The sequence below is a fragment of the Mesoplodon densirostris genome, chromosome 13 (genome assembly GCF_025265405.1).
Source record: "Mesoplodon densirostris isolate mMesDen1 chromosome 13, mMesDen1 primary haplotype, whole genome shotgun sequence".
Classification (NCBI taxonomy): domain Eukaryota; kingdom Metazoa; phylum Chordata; class Mammalia; order Artiodactyla; family Ziphiidae; genus Mesoplodon; species Mesoplodon densirostris.
In genome coordinates, this window is record NC_082673.1 from 52,446,201 (window position 1) to 52,469,331 (window position 23,131).

The 23,131-nt window shown below is 35.3% G+C and overlaps 1 protein-coding gene across 2 annotated transcripts in view; it reads right to left on the reverse strand.

Annotated features, from left to right (window-relative positions):
* Positions 1-23,131, reverse strand: part of RAD54B (RAD54 homolog B) — a 96,956-nt gene that overhangs the window by 18,620 nt on the left and 55,205 nt on the right. For both annotated transcript variants that reach the window (XM_060115701.1, XM_060115702.1), the window contains 6 exons: positions 17,432-17,626; positions 14,010-14,291; positions 10,846-11,008; positions 7,429-7,654; positions 6,952-7,159; positions 1,048-1,187 (listed from right to left, as the gene is read on the reverse strand). In XM_060115701.1, the coding sequence (XP_059971684.1) occupies positions 1,048-1,187; positions 6,952-7,159; positions 7,429-7,654; positions 10,846-11,008; positions 14,010-14,291; positions 17,432-17,626 (1,214 nt within the window). The remainder of the gene's footprint in view (positions 1-1,047; positions 1,188-6,951; positions 7,160-7,428; positions 7,655-10,845; positions 11,009-14,009; positions 14,292-17,431; positions 17,627-23,131) is intronic.

The following is a 23,131-nucleotide window of genomic DNA, read 5'->3' on the forward strand; positions in this document are numbered from 1 at the left end:
CCATATTCCCCAGTGTCTGGCACTTAGCATTTGGCCCACTTTAGGTATTTAATATGTAAGTGTTGGGTAAATATATGAATGTGATTTTATTTTTAAATAATGTATCATAAACATTTCCCATTCTATTAAATATATGCATAAATCATTATTTTTCCTTTTATATATATATAATTTTAATTTTATTTATTTATTTATTTTTGGCTGCGTTAGGTTTTCATTGCTGCACGCGGGCTTTCTCTAGCTGCTGCGAGCGGGGGCTACTCTTTGTTGTGGTGCGCAAAGTGTGCAGGCTTCTCACTGCAGTGGCTTCTCTTGTTGCAGAGCACGGGCTCTAGGCACCTGGGCTTCAGTATTTGTGGCTCGTGGGCTCTAGAGCGCAGGCTCAGTAGTTGTGGTGCACGGGCTTAGTTGCTCTGCGGCATGTGGGATCTTCCTGAACCAGGACTCGAACCCATGTCCCCTGCATTGGCAGGTGGATTCTTAAGCACTGTGCCACCAGGGAAGCCCCTGGTGGGGCTTCATTATTTTTTATATAGTTCCTAGTTCATGGAAAATAATCATTAAGTATTTATACCCAATTTTAAGGCTTTTGATACATATTGCCAAACTATCCTCCAGTCATACCAATTTATATTCCAATCAGTAGTGAATAGTACTCCTATGTACACTTGCTATTACAATGTAAATCTAACCAACTAAAACATCAGTAGAAAAGTACAAAAGTTACTTCATGGTTATTTGGTTTACCTTTTTCAATACCAGTAAAGATGAACGTTTTTATGTGTTTTACTGTCATTTATAATTCTCTGTGAAGTGCCTATTTATGAACCTTTTTCAAGTGATAGGGTCATTTTCTAAAGTAAGAAATGCAAAAGGAGTTGAACGATTGTGCGTAAAATTTTAAAAATCACTCTACTAATTTACTTTTTCCTAAATTAAAATAATACCCAAGTTATGAATGATTTTCCCAAACTGCTCATTTTTAACCTACTTATTGAAGTAAATTATACTGCTCATTTTTAACCTACTTATTGAAGTAAATTATACCTCAGAAGCAGAAGGTTGTCTCGATTTAATAATGGGTTCTTCATATATTTTTCTATAAGATGGCAAAGAGCCTAATATTCCTGGATTTACAAAATCAATTAATGCAAAAAATTCTTGGAGATCATTCTGAACTGGAGTACCTAAAGAGATAAAAGTGATGAGAGGTCAAGTTTGTGTTTTACAGTATCAGGTCTTTATAGAAATTTGTACTCTCTTCCCTAAGAACACTAAATACAAGCAAAGTCTCAAACTAAGAAAGACCAGCAAAATCAAATTTTAAAAAATTAATAATCGTATAAAATTTTAACTCTGGTTTTAACTGTGAACTGAAGTCTATTTAGTACAGCATTTTGGCTGAGTATAGGCTCTAGAGTCTGACTGCTTGGGTTCAAATCCTACCTGCATCACTTATTCTCTGAGTTACCCTAAAAAGTTACTTACCCCAATTTTATTTGCTGTAAAATCAGGATAATAATAGCAGCCCCTAGGGTTGTGAGGATCAAATGAGTTAATTCATATACTATTGTGCCTGCAGCACAATAAACGTTCCATAACTGTTAGTTGTTATTATTATAATTGTGTGACTCTGGACAAAGTTGCTTAAGCTCTTTTAAGTTAAACTCGGGATTTTTTTCACTTATAAAAGTGAGAAGATAATAATTTCCCAGTGGTATTACAATGAAAAGTAAAGACAATGGATGTGAAGTGCCTGACATTTAGTAGACACAGTGAATGGTACCTATTATTAATACCTTACAAAGTTATCAGATAAAATTGGGATCTTCACTGATCCTAAAGACTGACACAGACTGTAACAGATTGATATACCCTGCACATACTACATACTCAATAATATTTGGCTAACTAATTTTCAAAGAGACACTAGCATGTTTCAATAATTATAATAATATCAAGTGAACATATATATCAGCATAGTAAAACAGCATAATTTCAGATGTGTTTCAAATAACAGACTACAAAAAGTTGTCCAAAGATATAAATAATAGGAGTAAATTAAAATGCACTTATTTCAATAACAGACAACACGAATTTTTACAATGTTAAGGAGTTTCATGATCACTTCCTTTGAAAGTCAATGCATAGACTCGAGGTTGGACCAATGCTTACTAATTGTTTTTAATACACCTAGTTAGTTCTAAATTTTTTTAGACACATCACAGAATTAGAGAAAATATATTTATATCGGTATGCATTTTGCTAAACCTTTAAAAGAATATCCATGACAATGATTAATAAAAATAGGGGGAATAGGAAAAGCAAGAAGGAAAGAAGGGAACAAAAGGTACAAGGATCATTGTGGTTGGCTTCCAGACAGTCACCCAAATGATGAATCCAAGCTCATCATGGTAGTTCTAGCCCTTCGCCAATGACTTATGTAAGAACGGGTTTGTCTTAGACTGGGTTCTCAGAAGCAGAGCCTGAGATAAGGATTAGGCTACACATGATTTATGGAGAAATTACTCTCAGGAGAAAGGGAATAATGGAATCAAAAAATGCAGGGGAAGAAACTAACAATTTAGCTTGAGCAAAATTACAGGGAGCCTTAGAGCATAAACTGCATTATAAAGTTGCTCCTGAAATTATCCTGAGGCAAAGGAGATGGCATTTTACTTGCTCCTCTATACGAGTCAATCACTGATCAAGCTGCAGGGGAGAGAAGGACCTCTCACTCAACCAATGATAATTCTCCAGAAAAGGCAGGAGACATGGGTTGTTTAATCAACAGTTCCAGCAGCTATGGGGTGGCTCCAACAGCCCAGAAAAGGGGAGCTCGTGGGGCACCGACAGTTTCCACCAACCATATGTGACCCATCCTGTCCAATGAGATATAAAAGGAAGTCAGGGAGGAGCCTGGGAGGACCCTGTTCTCCTTTAAATATCACCACATCTAGATGTGATGTCTGCAACTGCTCTGGCCACTTGTTACAAGCATGAATATGAAGTCAACATCAAACATGGCACAGCAGAGAACAAAAAGAATCAGAATCCTTGACAACACTGTTGAGCTGATGTATGCCCACCCCTGGAACATGCCCTAGCTCTAGACCTGCAGTTATGTGGGAGAATAAGCACATTTGATCCACATATCTGTTACTTACACCTGAAATCACACCAACTGATACACAAGGGAAAGAGGCAAAAGCAAAACTGGAAAAAAGAAAGGCAGACCATAAGAAGGGGATCAGAAAAAGGATTTAGGGCAGAAAATAATAAGGAAAAAGACAAAAGAAGAAAAAGAAAAGAAAAGAAGGGCCTACAAGATAGCCAGTACACTAGTATAGTATCATTCTGAGTTGTCACAAATGTTGTCTAGAAGTAGTTTAGTCCCCAGTTCGCTGCATTTAGTATTCTTTTCTAATTCTAGACTATGCAGAACCTGTAGAAGAAGCTAAATAATATAACATTAATAAAAGTCGAGCAGCAAAGTCCTGTGACAAGAAAAAAGGAAACACTAAAGATTTTCAAGTAAAGTTTGTATGTTTACTAAAACTATTTTCAGGGCTATGGAAGTGAAACTTCTAGGGAAATTGAGAGAACTCTTTCTCTTTCCCTACCTCTATCCCAGCAATAAAAGCTTTTTCTTTGTTTTATTGTTTACTTTTTAAGGAGACATAAATCTACCACCCAACCCAAGTACTGGAACATTGCTAATAACCTACAGTTATATCCGCATCTATTATCTCCATAAAAAGCTCTAAGAGCTCTTTATACATATTCATACATGTATCTTTCCTTCAGGTCCTATAATTCCACTTCTAGGAATCTATATAGAAAAGTATGTGCTTGTAGATATCCATCACCACATTTCAAAATTATGCACTATCATAGGAAAATGTTTACATTAAGTGTATTTTGGTGTGCATGTGTGTCTATGAATAAAGACAGATTTTCTATGTATATATAAAAAAGAAATATGTATGTATGTTCTCTGTGTGCATGCGTGTGTGTGTGAATAACGAAACATGACAAAATATTAATGGCTCATTAAGAAATTGAGATTGAAGGATGATTTCCATTCTCTAGTTTCTAAGCATGCTATAATATAGCAATATGTGTATGTATCTGTGTGTGTCTGTGTCTGTGTGTGGTATATATTTTTAACTCTCACTTTTTAATGAGAACTTTGCTTCAAATCTCAGATTTTTCTTTTTTATAATATAAAGAAAGGATATCTAACAGCTAATGAAGGATATCTAACATAATAAGATATTGTGGATTGAACTGTGTCCCCTCAAAATTCATATGTTGAAGCCCTAATTCCCAATGTGACTATATTTGGAAACAGGGCCTTTTAGGAGGTAATTAAGGTTAAAGAAGCTCATAACGGTGGAGCCCTAATCCAATATGACTTGTATCCTTTCAAGAAGAGAGAAAGACATAGGGATGCACACACTCAGAGAACAGGCCATGAGAGGACCCAGCGAGCAGATGGTCATCTGCAAGGCGAGGAGAGAGGCCTCAGGAGAAACCAAACCTGCTGACATCTTGACACTGGACTTCCAGCTTCCAGAACTGTGAGAAAATACATTTCTGTCATTAAAGAAATTTACCACCCAGTCTGTGGTATTTTGTTACGGCAGCCCTAGAAGTCTAATACACCTCTATTAAATTTTAATTTAATTTAATTTTAATTTTAAAATTTCCAGTAAATATTAACTAAATATTCTTCACAGCACTGGGCTAGATAGCAGCAGGAAACAAAATCAAAATTACTTTCATTTGATTCTTAGATAGCTTCAGAGCACCTATTATATATGTAGCACTGTACATACTCATATACAAATGTTACTTCCTAATAAGACACAAATCACATTGGGAGTAAGATATCCTGCCACTATAAAAAAGAAGAATTTATTCAGGCAATTCTAAGGAGATAAAAACCAACTGTAGGTATTTCTAAATATAAGAGGTTAGTTAGTGCTAGTTTTCACCTACATTCACAGCTCAGGAGCAACAGAGACAAGGACAGGAAAACAGAAACAAGATAAAGAAGACAAAGTACAAATAAAGGGGGCAATGCTAATTCCTCAAAGGAAACAATCTCACTGGTCATCATCAGGACAGTCCTTCTGAATGAAGTCCCAGAATCATTTTCTACTGAAAATATTAAATTTCATTTGTAACGCTAGTTGAATTGGTATTTGCTTATAACAGAATATTAGTAAAACTGTCCGTTTTTGCTAAAGGACATTATCTGTTTTTCAAATAGAGGAGAATCTATTATTTTTTTATTATTCTATTATTATTACCTAAAAGTAATCTTTTAGGAGAGTTTCTCACTCTCCCTTTTTATTTCTTTTTCTTTCCCCTTCGAATGTCAATCTTTTTAACTCCATAGCTGTTACTACTCTTTAAATAAGCAATATTGACCCCACATTGAGCAGTAAAAAGAAACAGTCTCTGCTTTTTTCTTCCAACACAGTGTAACTAAATTCAGCTAAATCTTTTTTCCATTGCTTTTCTGGCCCCAAGGATCTCAAAATCAAAAGATAGTCAAGAAGTATAAGGAATCCACTTAGTTTCTCAAATAGCCAAAGATACAGAAATTACCTAGATTAAGTTTTCCATTTCCCCAACTCATTTTTTTCTTTAAAAACAGCCTCTACTAAATGTTCAAAGTCTGTTTTTCTATTCTCTGGTTTCCATATCACCAGTATTACTGACAAACATTTGTTGAACATCTACTAAATTTTGGGGGTAGATATAACTGTGAGATTTGATCCCTGTCCTTTTTATCTTTATTATCTTTAAGTGACTAAATGTGAAGAATGTAAAGGTCATTTAACAGTTCCCAAAATCATTTCTAAAAAGCAAATATAGTTTTAAAAATCACATTTGGTAATGGCTAATACAATCCTTCTTCACAAATTGGAAGTCAAATGATCACAAATTACTTAAAGATGGGTACCCTCCACACCCCAACTCAATGAGAGCACAACAGGGGGAGTTTTCTCTGTTGCTCCAGGGCATACTTCTACCCTAAAGATGTGGAATGGAGGAATAAACTCTTGGTCACACCCTTTCTCCCTCCTCATTTAAACTTCAGAGGAGAGCTCTGACATGCATATAGGACACATGAAGGACACCATGAGATATGATGTAATAAGGATAATCATGCCCTACCCATCCCTTCCAAGAGGATTAAAGATGACAGGGAAATAGAGCCGTAAGTAGAAAACGGAAGGGTCGCAAACCTTAGTAATGAATACAACTCTCTTCTTTCCTCTGCTACCACATAAGACCAAAGTGAGGTGTGGGAGAAAAGCTACACTGAGTTATTCAGGCCTAATTCTAGTCTAGGCCTTAAGCTAAAAAGGATTGGGTAGAAAAGGATTCTTGTATTTACAGTCTATCTCATCCTTCCAGACAATCTGGGCCAGAAGCTTTGGGCAGCAAAAAACCATATGCATACAGCACAAACATATAAAAATAAAGGATATTTATATTAAACACTTACCATGTATAGGGTAGTCTTCCAGGACCTTTACATGGATTAACTCATTTGACCCTCACAACAACTCTATGAAGTAGATGGTCTTACTATCCCTATTCCACACATAAGGAAATTGAGGTACAGAGAAGTATAACTTGCCCAAAGTTGCACAGACTTGGAAACCAAGCACAAGCAGTCTAGTCCCATCTCCTACCTTCTTTACCATGACACCATTGTGTTTATTCCTCAAAGAAACCAAAATCTGGATTGCAGAACATTACATAGGATTTAAATAATTCAGAATCCTACCAAGACTCAACTAACATAGGTTTATTAGTATGAATTCCACTCAATACCATCAAATCTCTGGATGCCAAACATCATATTACAAGTTTTGCATATTCACTAGGCAAAAATACCATCATATCTCCCCAAAAGTAAATACAGACCAGTTAGAATTATCCTTTTCTCACAGGCGAGGCTAATGAGGGCTGTAGCTGTCTTAATGGTACTGTTCTTCAAACGATGCCCTTCATCACAAATTAGAAGATCAAATTTTATATTCTTAATTTGATCCAGGGAACGAAGTAACATTTCGTAACTGATGATAAGAACAGAATAAAATGGAGATTTGGTGAATTCTTCTACTTTGTGGTCCTAAAAAAAAAAAAAGATAATATTTAACAAATCATGGGCAAAAACTGTGTGAAATCAAATTTAAGCAGCGTATTCTTGACAACCATTAACTAGGTATTAGAATATGTTAACTCATGAACAAATTGTAGGGCAAGATTCCATTTATCTGCAAAGGGTCAGAGTTACTTACACTTGAAAAACTGCTACGTAGATAGTGAAAACTGCAGTATTGATTTGAAAATCTAGAGATTTAGTAAATGACCAGGGCTAAACTTTTAAAAGTCTCTTACCTGATCAACAGTAAATATCTTGATCCTTTCACTTCCTAGCCATTTTTGAAATTCTTTCCTCCAATTATTCACCAAGCTTCCAGGTGAGACAATAAGTGTCTTCTTTATTACTGGCTTGCCACCGTAGGGTCCCTGACACTGTAGAGTCCAGATGAGCGAAATACATTGCAATGTTTTCCCTAAACCCATTTCATCAGCAAGAATAGCTCCACATCTGCCATTCACCCTGTGAGAAATAATTACACTTCCTTCAATTACAAAAGGAAAATATTTTATGTCCCTAACATCATCACCTATTAGTCAAGAACCAGAAGCTGATATTTTGTACGTAGGATGAATTCTAGCTCCCACTAAACACTTTTTCTAGCTCTTCAATCAGCTGATTTATGACATATCTCTCTTTTGCATCTTTGCTAATTATATTCATTACATATTTGTCAACTAAATTACTAAAACAACTTGAAATTAGAGTTGAATCTAAATCATGTTACTATCATGTATCTATATTTAGAGATTAGAAATGAATCCCAATTTTATATCTACCTTTGAATAATTTAACTATAACCATGCTTCTCATCACCAACAGTTGAGCAGTTTTTATCAGTTACAGTATTAGATATCAAAACAGTTTAAAATATATTGAAATGTAAACCAGAAAGATCTATTGGTCTGTATTTATGATTCTCTGGCAGTAAAATGAAGTCCTCAACCAAAACAGCTCCTTGAGCTGTAAGAAATATTAAACACTAACTATTTGATCTAATACATGTAATTTAGTAAAACTCTCATCCAACAAACCTACTTGGTTAATGTAATTTAAAATTAAATATTATAAGGAATATAATAATATAAGTAAGTGGCATTTTATACCACTTCATAGTTTTTAAAGCTCTTTGAATGTATTAGATATACATTTTAAAAGTTACAAAATCCAAAGGAATTAAGGATATTACCAAAAATATAAGTGTTGTTTGTTAATCCATTGTATTTCTTACTAGTAGAAAGAATAACCAAAAACAATTTTATAGGGGACTTCCCTGGTGGTCCTGTGATTAAGAATCTGCCTTCCAATGCAGGGGATGCGGGTTCGATCCTTGGTCAGGGAACTAAGATCCCACATGCAACGGGGCAAGTAAGCCTGCACACCACAACTACTGAGCCCACGAGCTCTGGAGCCTGCACACCACAACTAGAGAGAAGCCTGCGCACTGCAACAAAGAGCCCGCACGCCGCAATGAAAGATCCCACAGGCCTCAACTAAGACCCGACGCAGCCAAAAAAAAAAAAAAAAACACACACACAATTTTATATATGTTCTCCATTTCAAAGGGTAGAGAAAAAATTACAAACATGCATCATAACCACTATTATTATTTTAGATCAACAATTTGCCACTGCAAGATGTCAGCTAACTGAGACATAGTGAGTGGCAGAGAGAAAATAGTGATCCATCATCCACCATCCATCATCCATCATCATGGTATAGGGAAGAGAACAGGAAGACTTCCCTTGAAGACGAAACTTGAGCAGAGTTTTAAAGGTAAATAGGAATTCACTACATTAATCAGGTAGATCAGTATAGTTGGAGCTTGAACTGAATTCCAAGCAAGAAAATAAAAGCTAGGAAGCTGGCAAAATAGGAAGAAGACAGAAGATGAGGATACTTATCCTTGAAAGCTCAGAGTGTATCTTGTAGGTCAGAATCTCCCAAACATCAGTCTTTCATGACTACCATTACAATTTTTTGCCATACATGTGATACTATATGTTATTATTTATTATTTTTCTTTAAATCAACTCACTTTTTTACTTAGATTTATTTGAAAACTCTTTCTAAGCACAATTTATCTGGGAAACAAGAAGTTTAATGTGCTATTTCTTTCTAATTATTCATTAACTCAATATGCTACTATTAAAAGTAAAAAATAAAGTTTGTCCATGTATACCTAAAATGATCCCATACACAACCCAGTAAAGTGCATATCACAGATTAGGAAACACTGCTCTAAGTTCTGAGAATTGTAATAATTTTAAGCAAGGAAGTGCCATGTTCAGAATTGTTTTCAGAAAAATCAAGCTGGTGATAAGGAGAATGAATCTGAGAAGTATCAGAAGCAGATACACAAGTTAGAAACCATTGCAATAGTCCAGATAAAATATAATTTTATGACACCAGTTATTAGAGCTGCTACAGTGAGGTGCCAGAAATAATTAGGACCCAAATGATATTTGGGAGGTCAAAATAATCAAAAGTTTAGGTTTGATTAGATAGAGAAGGTGAGAGAGAAGAAATCAAATATGGTTCTCAGGCCAAGTGAGATAAGATCTCCAAAAGGAAGAACAGATTTGAGAAAGAACATGAATCTAGAAAGTTTCTAGGAAATAGTTTTCCCTTAACTTGTCATCATTCAACGGGTTCTTAGAGTTTGGGGGAGTTTACATTTCCAACTCCCTAGTAAATGACCAATATAAAAATCAAGGTCCTATGCATTAAAAAAAAAAACAAAAAAGGACTGGAAGGAAATGTACTAACATGTTAGCAGAGACCTTTGATTTCTTTTTACCCCCTTTGTCTGGTTTGTATGTATGTATGTGTCTTCTATTGATACTTCAGCTGTACTTCGACTACAATTCTTTAAGAAAACTCAATTTTAAAAGGGGAGGAGGAGGACTTCCCTGGTGGTGCAGTGCTTAGGAATCCGCCTGCCAATGCAGGGGACATGGGTTTGATCCCTGGTCCGGGAAGACCCCACATGCCGTGGAACAACTAAGTCAGTGAGCCACAACTACTGAGCCTGAACTCTCGAGCCTGCAAGCCACAACTACTGAGCCCACATGCCACAACTACTGAAGCCCACGTGCCTAGAGGCCGTGCTCCGCAACAAGAGAGGCCACTGCAATGAGAAGCCTGCACACCATAATGAAGAGTAGCCCCCACTCGCGGCAACTAGAGAAAGACCGTGCACTGCAACGAAGACCCAACGCAGCCAAAAATAAGTTAAAAAATAAATTTAAAAATAAAATCTGCTTAAAAAAAGCTGGGTGGGGGGCTTCCCTGGTGGCGCAGTGGTTGGGAGTCCGCCTGCCGATGCAGGGGACGCGGGTTCGTGCCCCGGTCCGGGAGTATCCCACATGCCACGGAGCAGCTGGTCTCGTGAGCCATGGCTGCTGGGCCTGCGCGTCCGGAGCCTCTGCTCCACAGAGGGAGAGGCCACAACGGTGAGAGGCCCGCGTACCACAAAAAAAAAAAAAAGAACTACCTGCGGAATAAACATACACATTAAGTACCATTTGCCATTCCTACCAACTAAAATATGTGCGGTACCCACTGAGACGCATTATATATCAGGCTGGTCCTAGAAAACCATTATGTTACAGGTTAAATCAAAGCTCAGATTAAACAAATTATTTTCCTACCTCATTCCCATCACACATTCATAAAGGAATATGATCCCTTCTTTCTGATGTGGTCGCAGGTGAAATACAAGGTGAGGATCTATCACTACATCCACAACAGGAAAACGGTTCTTATTGAACATCCACTGGTGATTATTATCTGGTCGTAGCATAACAAGGGAATCTTAAGAAAAAGAGAAAAGTATAATTATAAATGTATTCCAATTTCACTCTGTCAGTAACTACATTATCTTTGCTCTTGTGGCAAAAAAACTTTGAAATTCAGTAACATCAATGCTAAGCAAAGGTACAAAATTAAAAAAATAAAATCTCTTGCCTTATTGATGTAAGATTTCATGCAAAGAATTGCGAAGAGCTTTCCAAACTTCATGCCCAAAAGTGCTTTGAAACCACTGAAATTCACTGTTGTCTAATAAAGAATTCAGTCACAACACTTAATAGTTCAGTATTCAGAGCAAAGAGAACTATTTCCAACTCAAAGCACAGGTTGGAATTTTGCCAAGATGCTCTTTCTAATGCTCACAGCTTCTTATTCTGGAAAGGCTTTCCAAATTTAAAATAAAGGCTCCCTTTTTTCATTCTTGTACTCACTAACAATGACCATTACTCCTATTATTCAGAAGAACTGAGAAAGAATGACAAATTTTCCATTGACTTCACCATGATTATTTGCTTAAAGTTAATCACTTCATTCATAAATGTAAAATTCATGAATCTTTGCAAAGCAGCATGAAGTAACCATCAAATAACAATGTAATTCTTTAGAAATATGCTAATACAATTTATAAGATTTATTAAAAGTCACCCAAAAAAACAAAATCAAACATAACTAGAAAGCCAGTCTCAACTGATAAATCTGAAATCAGAAAATAAACTCATCAAAATAATTTTTTGGATATATTTGTATGTCTACATCATGGTTAAACAAAATAAATTTTAAAAAATAAACAAAAAGAAAAAAAGAGAACAAAGATGAGAAAAGGAGATTTTTAAAAGATGGGTTCCAGGAGATCAAATATGGGAATGCCCTGGCGGTCCAGTGCTTAAGACTCCGAGCTTTTACTGCCGAGGACGCGGGTTCAATCCCTGGTCGGGGAACTAAAATCCCACAAGCTGCATAGTGTGGCCGAAAAAAAAAGGAGATTAAATAAATAACCATCAATGTGGAAATACATAGTCACAGGAATGAGAGTCTGATTGTGTTTACTGGTAGCAATTACCCAGAGGAAAATTTTCTGTGATCTTCCCACATTTCTGAGCAACCAGGAATTCACCTCTCATTTTTGAGGTGAATTCCTGGCAGGTAGGGGACTAGGGAGTGAACATGGAAAACTTGGCCCTTGGGTTTCCTCTATATCCCAGTAACAAAGCAAGAGTGTATGCCTTGTGGATTTCCAACCAAGAATGGCCCCATTTTTTTCTATCTTTTAAAAAGGACAAAGGGAAAAAAAGAAGATAGAGGTAAAGATGATTACACAGCTCAAGCAAGAAGGACCACAGAATCATAAGTCATCTAACAAAGTACCCAGCGTCAAGAAAAAACCTAAAGCACACAGCAATAGGACACCAATTCAAATCTTAAGATGCTCCTCTACCTTCACAATGATGAGGCATCATTCAATGCTAACAAAATCTGTCATGCTTTAGTTTTAAGTGTACAACTTAGTCCTAACCTTAGCAAGATAAAAAAAAGACAGAGAGAGAGAGAATAATCAACTATTTATCATTTACAAAAAGGGCTTGCTTACACACACCCACACATGCTCATATACACATATATATAAATTATCACAATAAAATTTTTCATTCACTCAGTCAACAAATATTTATCATACACAACATATACCAGGCACTCTAAGTCTCTATGGTAGTTATTAGAACCCACATTTTACACATGAGGAGGCAAAAACATTAAAGAAGTGACTCCCCCAACAGGTTGAAGAACCAGTTAGTTCAGTGGTAAAACCAAGACTCTAACTCAAGTCTTTGACTAAGTACAGTATTCTTTTCAGTTCCCCACAGCCCTCTATTATTACATGACAGGAAGGCAAAGAGAAATAAGAATAAAGGAGAGAAGGAGGCTTGTTAAAAGAGCTAGTGGGACAGACAAAATATTTAGATAAAGAGAAAAATCAGAAGCATAAGCTTCCACTCTCTAAATTTCAATTAAGTCTCAAACAAGCTAGAATAGAGCTAGGAATTTTTAATTTGGGGGTTTTAATCTCAATTATGCCAACAGTTATTTTAATTCAAGCAAGTCAGTTCATCCTTCTGGGACTCAGTTTACTCAAATGCATAGTGAAGGGATTGGTCTAAATTACCTGAAAGGTCCATTTCAAAAATTCTCTGTTTCCATAATACTTGCAAGAGGGGAAAATAGTTATTTTAATACTTTTATTTATGATTATTTTAATAGTTATTTTAATACTTTTATTTTACTACTGTTATGAAAAAAGCCTATTCTCCAACTTCTACATCTACTACACTATAATTCAAATTTCTTGTCTGTCTCCTCACCAAATGAGAAGCTCTGTCATGATAGTTTCACCTCTGGGCCCAGTGTATAAAAGGCACACAAAAAATACTTGTTGACTGAACAATCAAATTTTAAAAAGTCATAAACAGACATGGTTTTATTTTTTATGTAATTTTTTAATTCATTAATGTGAAAATTAACTTTATGAACTGAATTCTCGTGAATAAAATTTGAATTCTTTACATGACATCTGACCTTTCAATATTTTAATACTGAATTAAATCACTAATATACGTGATCAAAGCATATGGTCTTCAAAACGGAAGCTCAAAAATACTCCTAACTCATGAATTTACTAATTTTTCTCCCTACTAAAGATATCAGATTTTACTCAAAATCATATACATGTATGTATGTGTGTATACATCTACAATTTACACAATTTTCCTTTAACACATGTATAGTATTTTGATTACTGTATTCTTGCAATTGTATTTACTTATGAAATAATTCTCACACTATATTGTTACTCATCTTCAACATTATCCCTTATGTCAGACTGTATGTCTGAAAAATAATATATACTTTTACCTGAAAGCTTTAATACAAAATTTAAACTTTAAATTCACATACCAAAACATCTTTAGACAGTAAAAACATAATACTCAAACTAGTTTTGAAATCTTACTTGGTGCATATGGGTCATGGCGTGGTCTGCAACTTTGGAAACTGTTCTGTCTATTTTCCTTTGAACTTAGTTTACAGACACTTTTGAAAGGGTTAGAGAAACACTTCTTGACAGCTTGAGAAGAACATAAGGCAGTAGAACTTCCTCCTCCAAGCTGAAAACATCTGCCACTGTTGAAATCATCTCGAGAGATTATACCCATGACTTCTATTTCTTTTCCACCAATCATCATTGTTTGGCCCTCTTCAATCTTTTCAAGCTCTTTGAATTTATATCCAATGCCTTTAAATTGAGAAGAAAAAATTTAATTTAATTTATTGACACTCTAAAATGACTTCATTAGTGTAACCAGAGTCTTCTTCCTGTAACTGTACAGAATAAAAACTACTTGGAATGCAAATAGCCTCATATAACCATTAGCCAGAACAAAAATATAATTTATCATTTTAGTAAAAACACACACACATACATGCAAAAATCAGAAGGCATGAATAATTATATAGTTATAAAAATTAGGCAAGTTTTAGAGAGGCAAGGCTTTTCTTAATTACTGAAAATACAGCCTATTGTATTCATAGTTTTGCCATCTGCTGTCTGTAGAAAATCAAGCCAAGAAAAGAGTTTGATAGACTATATGGACCCTCCTTTCTTGTGAACAAACTAGAGAAATACCAGGGCAGCTCTATTTCCACTTGGAAACAGCTGGAAATGTGCAGAACTAGCAATAAAAACAATTTCTACCACAACTAGTACTGTACTGTTCCACCTAAGATAGCATAGTAAAAATATATTTGTCATAGAAGCCACTGATAGTCCAAGTTCTAGCTCCTGAATAAAAAGTGGCATATTTTATAATATCAAACTTGAGTTATTATTAATTCAACAGACATTTATTAAGTGCTGCCATGTGTAAGGTGCTGATGCAATATAAATATGAGTAAGTTAGTCAGAGTCTGTTTAAAATGAACTCATTAACCAGACAGAGTGAGGGAATTTTAGACTCCTATGCTTGTCTACATTAAATGCATGGTTTCTGTGCGACTAGGAGGGGCAAAAACTGTGTACAACAAAAACTTTTTTAAGTCTCTAGAAACAAAAAATAAAAGATCATCACATTTTAGAAAAACATGACATGACCCTTTTAAAACTAGCTGGAAATTGCTACAATTCCCTATTAAAACTGGGCTAATAGTTACAATCCATGACAATTGGTAACTACATAATATACATTCTTCAATTATTTATGATAGAGGTCTGATACAGGAAGAAGTTATTTGGCTGGAGTTCCTCAATGCTAAAGACCCATCCCTCCATTTCCCAAACTATCTCAATTTAACAATAGTCTTGATCTCTCCACACGAAGGAAGAGAATAGTTTTATCTTCATATAGAATCCAACACTATTAATCCAATTCCTATTAATCACATGAAAATGGGAGATAAGAATAAACATAATTTTGAGGCATCTTCAAAAGTCTCTAATTCCAAGATCTCTCATTTCACTCTGATCCATAGTGATGACTGTCTCAAACATCTCTAAGTCTCCAGAAGACTTTCTTTAAACTCTTGAACTCTGTTTCCCACACTTATTCTTTTCTGGGTATTGTGTAATGACAGTCAATTGAATCTGACGACATTATCACAAGCTATTAGCAATTTCAGCATTACAGCCTTCAGTTTTCTTAGAGTGTTTATTCCTACATTAACAATATTTAAATGCTGTATATCCAATTTATTTAAAAGAAAAACCGCTTGCATTATAGGCAATAACTTGCAAGATTAACTCCAGATTGATATATTTATTAATGTTATAATTAAGCAACCAAGTCTTATGTTTGGATGTTTTCACTTTGAAAGCCAATTAAAACCTCCATTAATGTTTAAACCAGTGGATTCAACTCCTGCTGGATATGACAATCATCTGGAAACCTAAAACACATGGATGTCCAGCCCCTCTCCGCACCATCCAGACCAAATAATCAGAGCCTCAGAGGTCAAGGCCTAAGCACTGGCATTTTTTAAAAGCACCGTAGGTGATTGTGCTTGGGTAGTCAGAGCAAAAACCCACTGTTTATAACCTAATTTGCATTTATCATTACTTGCAACTGAAAGATCATTTTATTACAAACTATACATACTCAAAACCATATATACTATATCTTATGGGTAACAGATGTTCCAGGGTAATTCTGATAATTTTTACCTCTCTACATAGCTTTAGAATATAATTTCACTAAATAGGTATAAACAAGTTCTCCAAAAATTTTGCCACAATCTACCCTAACTAACAACATGGAATGTGTACTGCAATTTTTCTTTTTAAATTTCTCTAAACACTAAGAATAATTGTGAATATATAGCATTTGTTCAATATTTTTATAATAAAAAATTCTATTGCAGATCATTCCATTCAGGCTCAACTCTTGCCTCTTTGTCACTGCACTTCATACACTACATTCCTGAAACACTGAAGTAGTTTTGCCTGTGAACCTGTACATATGCCTTGCCCCTTTCTCATCCCCCACAAAATTATCCATCCTTCAAATATTACCTTAAACAATAACTCCTATGAAGCTTTCCGTTAGCCTCGAAGGTCAACTTAAATGGTCCTTCTATATATGCTCGTATTGTGCTTAGCAAAAATTCTCATTGAAACAATTACCTTAGTGCTTCCTAATTATCAATTACATTGCCCTGCCCCCACTAAACTATAAACTATATCCATCTTTGGATGCTTACTCCTAGCATAGTGCTTAGCACATAACAGTTACTGAAAGCTATAAACTATGGTGTTTTCAAATGAATGAGTGAACTTGTAGAACAGATTTTATAATTATGGGCCACACTCAGAACTGAACAGTAAGAGACAATGCAAAAAAACCATAATGGTTTTAGGTACTCTGATTTGTGGGCTAATTTGTACAAATCATGCTGGCAACATTTTATAACGGAAATAATGGTAACCTCTAATTTGTATGTATTAATTTAGGTCATGTCTAGTCATTATCTCCTTGTTATTTTCAATTTTTTTTTAGGTATCATTGAAGTTAAATATCATTCCACTCCTAATACCAACATTTTTTTAACTTTTAATCACTCAGCATTCTGGAAAAAAAAAAAAAAAGATGTAAAACACACCAAGACAAACTGCTTTATCTCACAAAAATGCCAATGTAACTGTATATACCTGGCTGGCCATTTTATTTTTGGAGAAAATGAAACCATGGGATGAGATTCATCTCACTGAGTATACATAAGACTGTCAGACTCACGATTAAGAGATAATTTTATGTTTATGAGATAATTTAGACATGACAGTCAATTAAGGAACAACTTTATAAAACCCAATTACATTTCAATTTTGTAGCCAGAGTATATATTAATTTTAGACCAAATCATAAACATCAGGTAATATCACAATACCTCTTCCAATGTCTTTGCCTTCCAAATCCTTTAATGTAAATGACTTTCCTTTTACAATAAGAACAGCATCACCTTCCCACTTTTTGTGTTTTTTCTTTGAAGGCTTACACCAAACAACACTGAAATATTTAACTAGGCTATCAGGTTCCTCTTCTTGTTCCTTAGACACTGTTATTTCTTTAGGGGCTAAATGAACTAGAATAAAAAATAAAATAAAAACCACATTATTAAAGATGACTAATATTTAAATAGTAAGATCATTCAACAAATAAAAGCACAGGTGAATTAGATTGAATTAAGTATTTTTTCATGCACATGTTAGCATTTTATAAACTGGGAAATTGCAAATGTCACGTGCTAACATTACCATGAGTATGATGAATGTAAATTTCTTATCATCATACAAACTATGTTGAAATAAAATAACATAATAATCACTGGCAACATTTTAAACTCTACTAATTTAAGATAAAATTTCAGCATCCATGGAAAAAGATCTATAATCACATTTTGAATAAACAACTGATTTAATTAACAGTGACATGACGAAATCAAGGAAAAGTAATATAAGATCACAGAGTTCTCTCAAAGAAAAACCTGTTGTTTTTTCAAATAAGAACAAAGGTAAAACAGTAAAGTAGCAATCAGACTAAATTTCATTAATATACTCTTGTCTCCTAGTTAGGGAGCAATCAGGTTGGACCACTGATTCTGAGAATTCAGTAGTATATAACCAGGAAATCAAAAGTTTCTTACAAAAGTCTATACTCCTCTTGAAAACATTTCCAATATCACCTTACAAAAACATATCCAAACAGTCTAACACAGAAAATTCTCCAGCAATGGGGAAACTAATTTATGGTGATAGAAACCAGAAAGTGGTTGCTGCCTCTACAGTTGGGAAATTGACTGGAAAGAGGCAGGAGATAAAAACTTGTTCTATTGTCATACTGAGTGAAGTAAGTCAGAGAAAGACAAATATCATATGATATCACTTATATGTGGAATCTTAAAAAGGGGTACAAATGAACTTATCTACAAAACAGAAACAGAGTTACAGATGTAGAAAACAAACTTACCGTTACCAGGGGTAAGGCAGGGGTGGAGGGAGGGGGAGGGATAAACTGGGAGATTGGATCGACACATACACACTACTATATATAAGACAGATAACTAATAAGCACCTACTGTATAGCACAGGGAACTCTACTCAATACTCTGTAATGGTCTATATGGGAAAAGAATCTAAAAAAGAGTGGATATATGTATATGTATAACTGATTCACTTTGCTGTACACCTGAAACTAACATAACATTGTAAATCAACTATAATCCAATACAAATTAAAAATAAATAAATAAAAGAATTTGTTCTGAGTGACAGGTACATGCGTATATACACTTAACAAAAATCATCACTGATCATTTAAGAGCTATACATTTTATTGCATGTAAATTATAGTTCAACTTAAAAAAGATAAAACATAATAAAATAAGACAAAGAATAACAGCAGAATAGGTTGAAAGGCATGTATATGATATTCTATATAATGGTATCTTTTAGTGTTTTGAAGCAAAAACACTAGAAGTTATCTATTAATTCAAAGTACACTTGACACTAGAGACAAAATCTCTCCTTATTTCTGTCTTATTTTCTCTTTTCCCCTTGGCAGTTACAGTTAAAACATGAGCACTTCCATGAGGAATACAGACCACCCTCATACTGAGCCCTAGCTCTTACTTCTCACCTAACTTGTACACTATATTTTCAATGGCTAGATAAAAGTTATTCCAGCTGAAGAGAGGAAAATCTCATTCCTCCATTACTGAAGAGCTATTCACTATGTCTTTTACCAAATACACACTTGACCCCGGGAAGCTATCAAAACAATATAATTTACAAAACAAAAACCAAATGATTACTTTATCTTTTAAAATACACCACCTACTTAATGGGACTTCCCTGGTGGCACAGTGGTTAAGAATCCACCTCCCAACGCAGGGGACACAGGTTTGATCCCTGGTCCAGGAAGATCTCACATGCCACAGAGCAACTAAGCCAGTGTGCCACAACTACTGAGCCTGCACTCTAGAGCCCGCGAGCCACAACTACTGAGCCCACGTGCCACAACTACTGAAGCTCACGCGCCTAGAGCCAATGCTCCACAACTAGAGAAGCCACTGCAATGAGAAGCCCACGCACTGCAACGAAGAGCAGCCCCCACTCGCCACAACTAGAGAAAGCCTGCGTGCAGCAAAGAAGACCCAATGCAGGCAAAAATAAATAAATAAATAAATTTACAAGATACACTTCACATCCACTAGGATGATAAGTATCAAATAGATAATAAAAAGTGTGATGCAGACATGGAGAAATTGGAATCCTCACACACTGCTGGTGGAATGTAAAATAGTACAGCCACTTTAGAAAACAGATTTGCAATTCTTCAAAAGATTAGAGATACCATATGATCCAGCAATTCCACTCCTAGGTATATGCTCAAGAGAGACAAAAACACATCCACACAAAAAACTTGTATATGAATGTTTATAGCAGGATTATTCATAATAGCCCAAAGGTAGAAACATCCCAAATATCCATTCAACTGACAAATGAATAAACAAATTGTGGTACATCACTACAATGTAATATTATTCAGCCATTAAAAGCATTAAAATACCGATACATGCTACAACATGTATAAACTTTGAAAACATTATGCTAAGTGAGAGAAGCCAGTCACCAAAGGACTACACATTACATGATTCCATTTATATGAAATGTCCAGAACAGGGAAATCTATACTGACAGAAAGTAGTTTAGTGGTTACTTAGGGCTGGGAGGTGAGGGTGAGATGGTTGGGGGGAGACATGGTGGGGGTGGGTTGAAAGCTAAAGAGTACAGGATTTTTTTTAAATAAATTTATTTATTTGTTTGTTTATTTATGGTTGTGTTGGGTCTTGTTGTGCGCAGACTTTTTCTAGTTGCGGTGAGTGGGGGCTACTCTTCGTTATGGTGCGCAGGCTTCTCATTGCAGTGGCTTCTCTTGTTGCAGAGCACAGGCTCTAGGCTTAAGGTCTTCAGTAGTTGTGGCGCGTGGGCTCAGCAGTTGTGGCTCACAGGCTCTAGAGCACAGGCTCAGTAGTTGTGGCGCACAGGCTTAGCTGCTTCGCAGCATGTGGGATCTTCCTGGACCAGGGCTCTAACCCGTGTCCCCTGCATTGGCAGGTGGATTCTTAACCACTGTGCCACCAGGGAAGTCCCCAGGATTTCTTTTTGAAATGTTGAAAACATCTTACAGTGGTGGTGATAGTTGCACATAACTGTGAATATACTACTAAAAATTATTAATTATATATTTTATGTGGGTGAATTATATGGTATGTGAATTATAAATCAATAAAGTTGTTTCAAAACATGAGATAACACCACACACTCACTAAATTGACTAAAATTTTTTAAACTGACTATATTAAGTGTTAACAAAGATGCAGAGTCAATTATAACTTTAAAAAAAAAAGATGTAGAACACCTAGAAATATCACACACTACTGGAAGGAATGTAAAGTAGTACAATCACTTTGGAAAACAGTTTGGCAGACTCCTAAAAGTTAAACATACACCTCCTGTAACCAGTCATTCCACTGGAAGGTATTTACCAAAGAGAAAACATATGACAAAAAAAAAAAAAAACTTGTACAACTTCAACCCAGGTAAACCAATCTCCTGAAAGCCTGAAAAACCACTGTCACTACTAGAATTCAGATAATGCATATGTTCATCATTGGTATTCATGGATTTAGAAAGTGAATCTTGACTCTCTCCAAACAATAAATTATCCTCAGAACCATCAAAGTTTTTTTCTGAGAAAACAAATGATTGATATGCAGCTGAGACAGCTGTGTTCAGAATGCTTGGCCCAATGAATGACCTTTTATCAGTCCCTGAAAAGACTCTGGCTGCTGTAATCCCGAACAGAACAGTCAAGCAGGCAAAGGACTTAAGTGCAGTGGCCCCAGTTTCTGGCTTTCCTCTCATAATGAGGGTGTTTGAACAAAGGGTAATTTTATATACTTTTTTGGGGGAAAACATGCTTCTAATATACCAGGAATTATGATGTAGAGTTTTTTTAGCCTCCTTTTTTTTTTTTTTTTCGGTACACGGGCCTCTCACTGTTGTGGCCTCTCCTGTTGCGGAGCACAGGCTCCGGACGCGCAGGCTCAGCGGCCATAGCTCATGGGCCCAGCCGCTCTGCGGCATGTGGGATCCTCCCGGACCGGGGCATGAACCCATGTCCCCTGCATCGGCAGGCGGACTCTCAACCACTGCGCCACCAGAGAAGCCCCTAGCCTCCTCTTTTGATATATTATTGTGAATACATTTCCCATATCATTAAATTAAAAAGTAAAATGGTGTTTAATATCTGCATAATGATATTACCAATGATATTCCCACCAACCGAGAGGATCCACTTCACTACTATATATCAGCATATTACCTTACCAATTTTTCTCTAACTGCAGTTATTTTTAGTTACAATTATCATACAGTAAAACTGACTTTTTCTCTTGGTGTACAGTTTTACAAATTTTAACACAGGTATAAATTTATTTACCCACTACCACAGTCAGGATATAGAAGAGTTCTATCACTCCAAAAGACTCCCTCAGGCTATTCCTTTTTAGTCAGACCCTAACCCTATTCAGTTACTGATCTGTTTTCTACCAATATAGTTTTGTCTTTTTGAGAATGTCGAATAAATGGAAATCATAACAGTATACAAACTTTCAAGCTGTTTTCTCCCACTCAGCATAATGTCTTTGAGATTCATCCCAAGTTGCTGCCTGTATCAAGTTTGTTCCTTATTATTGTACGGAATACTGACAGACAATTGAGGTGTTTCTAGCTCTTAACTATCACAAATAAAGCTGCTATGAACATTTATGTACAGATTTTTGTGTAAACATTCATCTTTACCAATTTAATAGACAGAAACGGCATTTACTTAACATTATAATTTGAATTTCATTATTAGTGGTGAGTTTTTTATATATATTTACATCTCCTCTTTGCTTGACTCCTCTAATTTCACATTATAAAGGATGCACCTAAAATAAGTTTCATTTCTTTAAACTGAATTTTCAATCTGATCTGAAAACCCTCAACATTCATTCGTCCAACAACTTATAGATTGCCCAAAATGTAGTCTAAACCCAAACTCTTATCTTATTACAAAATTTCAATGAAGTCTATGAGTAGAAAACAGGCATTAAAGAGAACCTGAATTATAAGAAATTATGTCAAAATTAAAATATAAAACACTATTAAATTTTAGTATGTAAAAGGCTAATACTTAAAAAAGTGTTGACTGCTAGAAGAATCAAGAATCCATTTACATCTTCTTTAATATAAGGAATTCACTATACCTTCTATTGTAATAAAATTTTACATAACTTGTGGAATTTTAAATAAGCCCACGTCATTTAAACACTCCTCTCTATCCCTCCCCCCTAAAAAAAGAATACTATTATGTTTTGGCAACATGTAGCATTTAACAGTTTAAAATGTGTCAGGTTGAAATAAGCCCACTCACTAGAAATTATTAAACATCATTCTGTAACTCAATAAATGATTATGTTTTAGCAACAGGTCCAAAGGTTGATTCGTTTTATTTCTTAATGAGAATTAGTTTCTCATTAA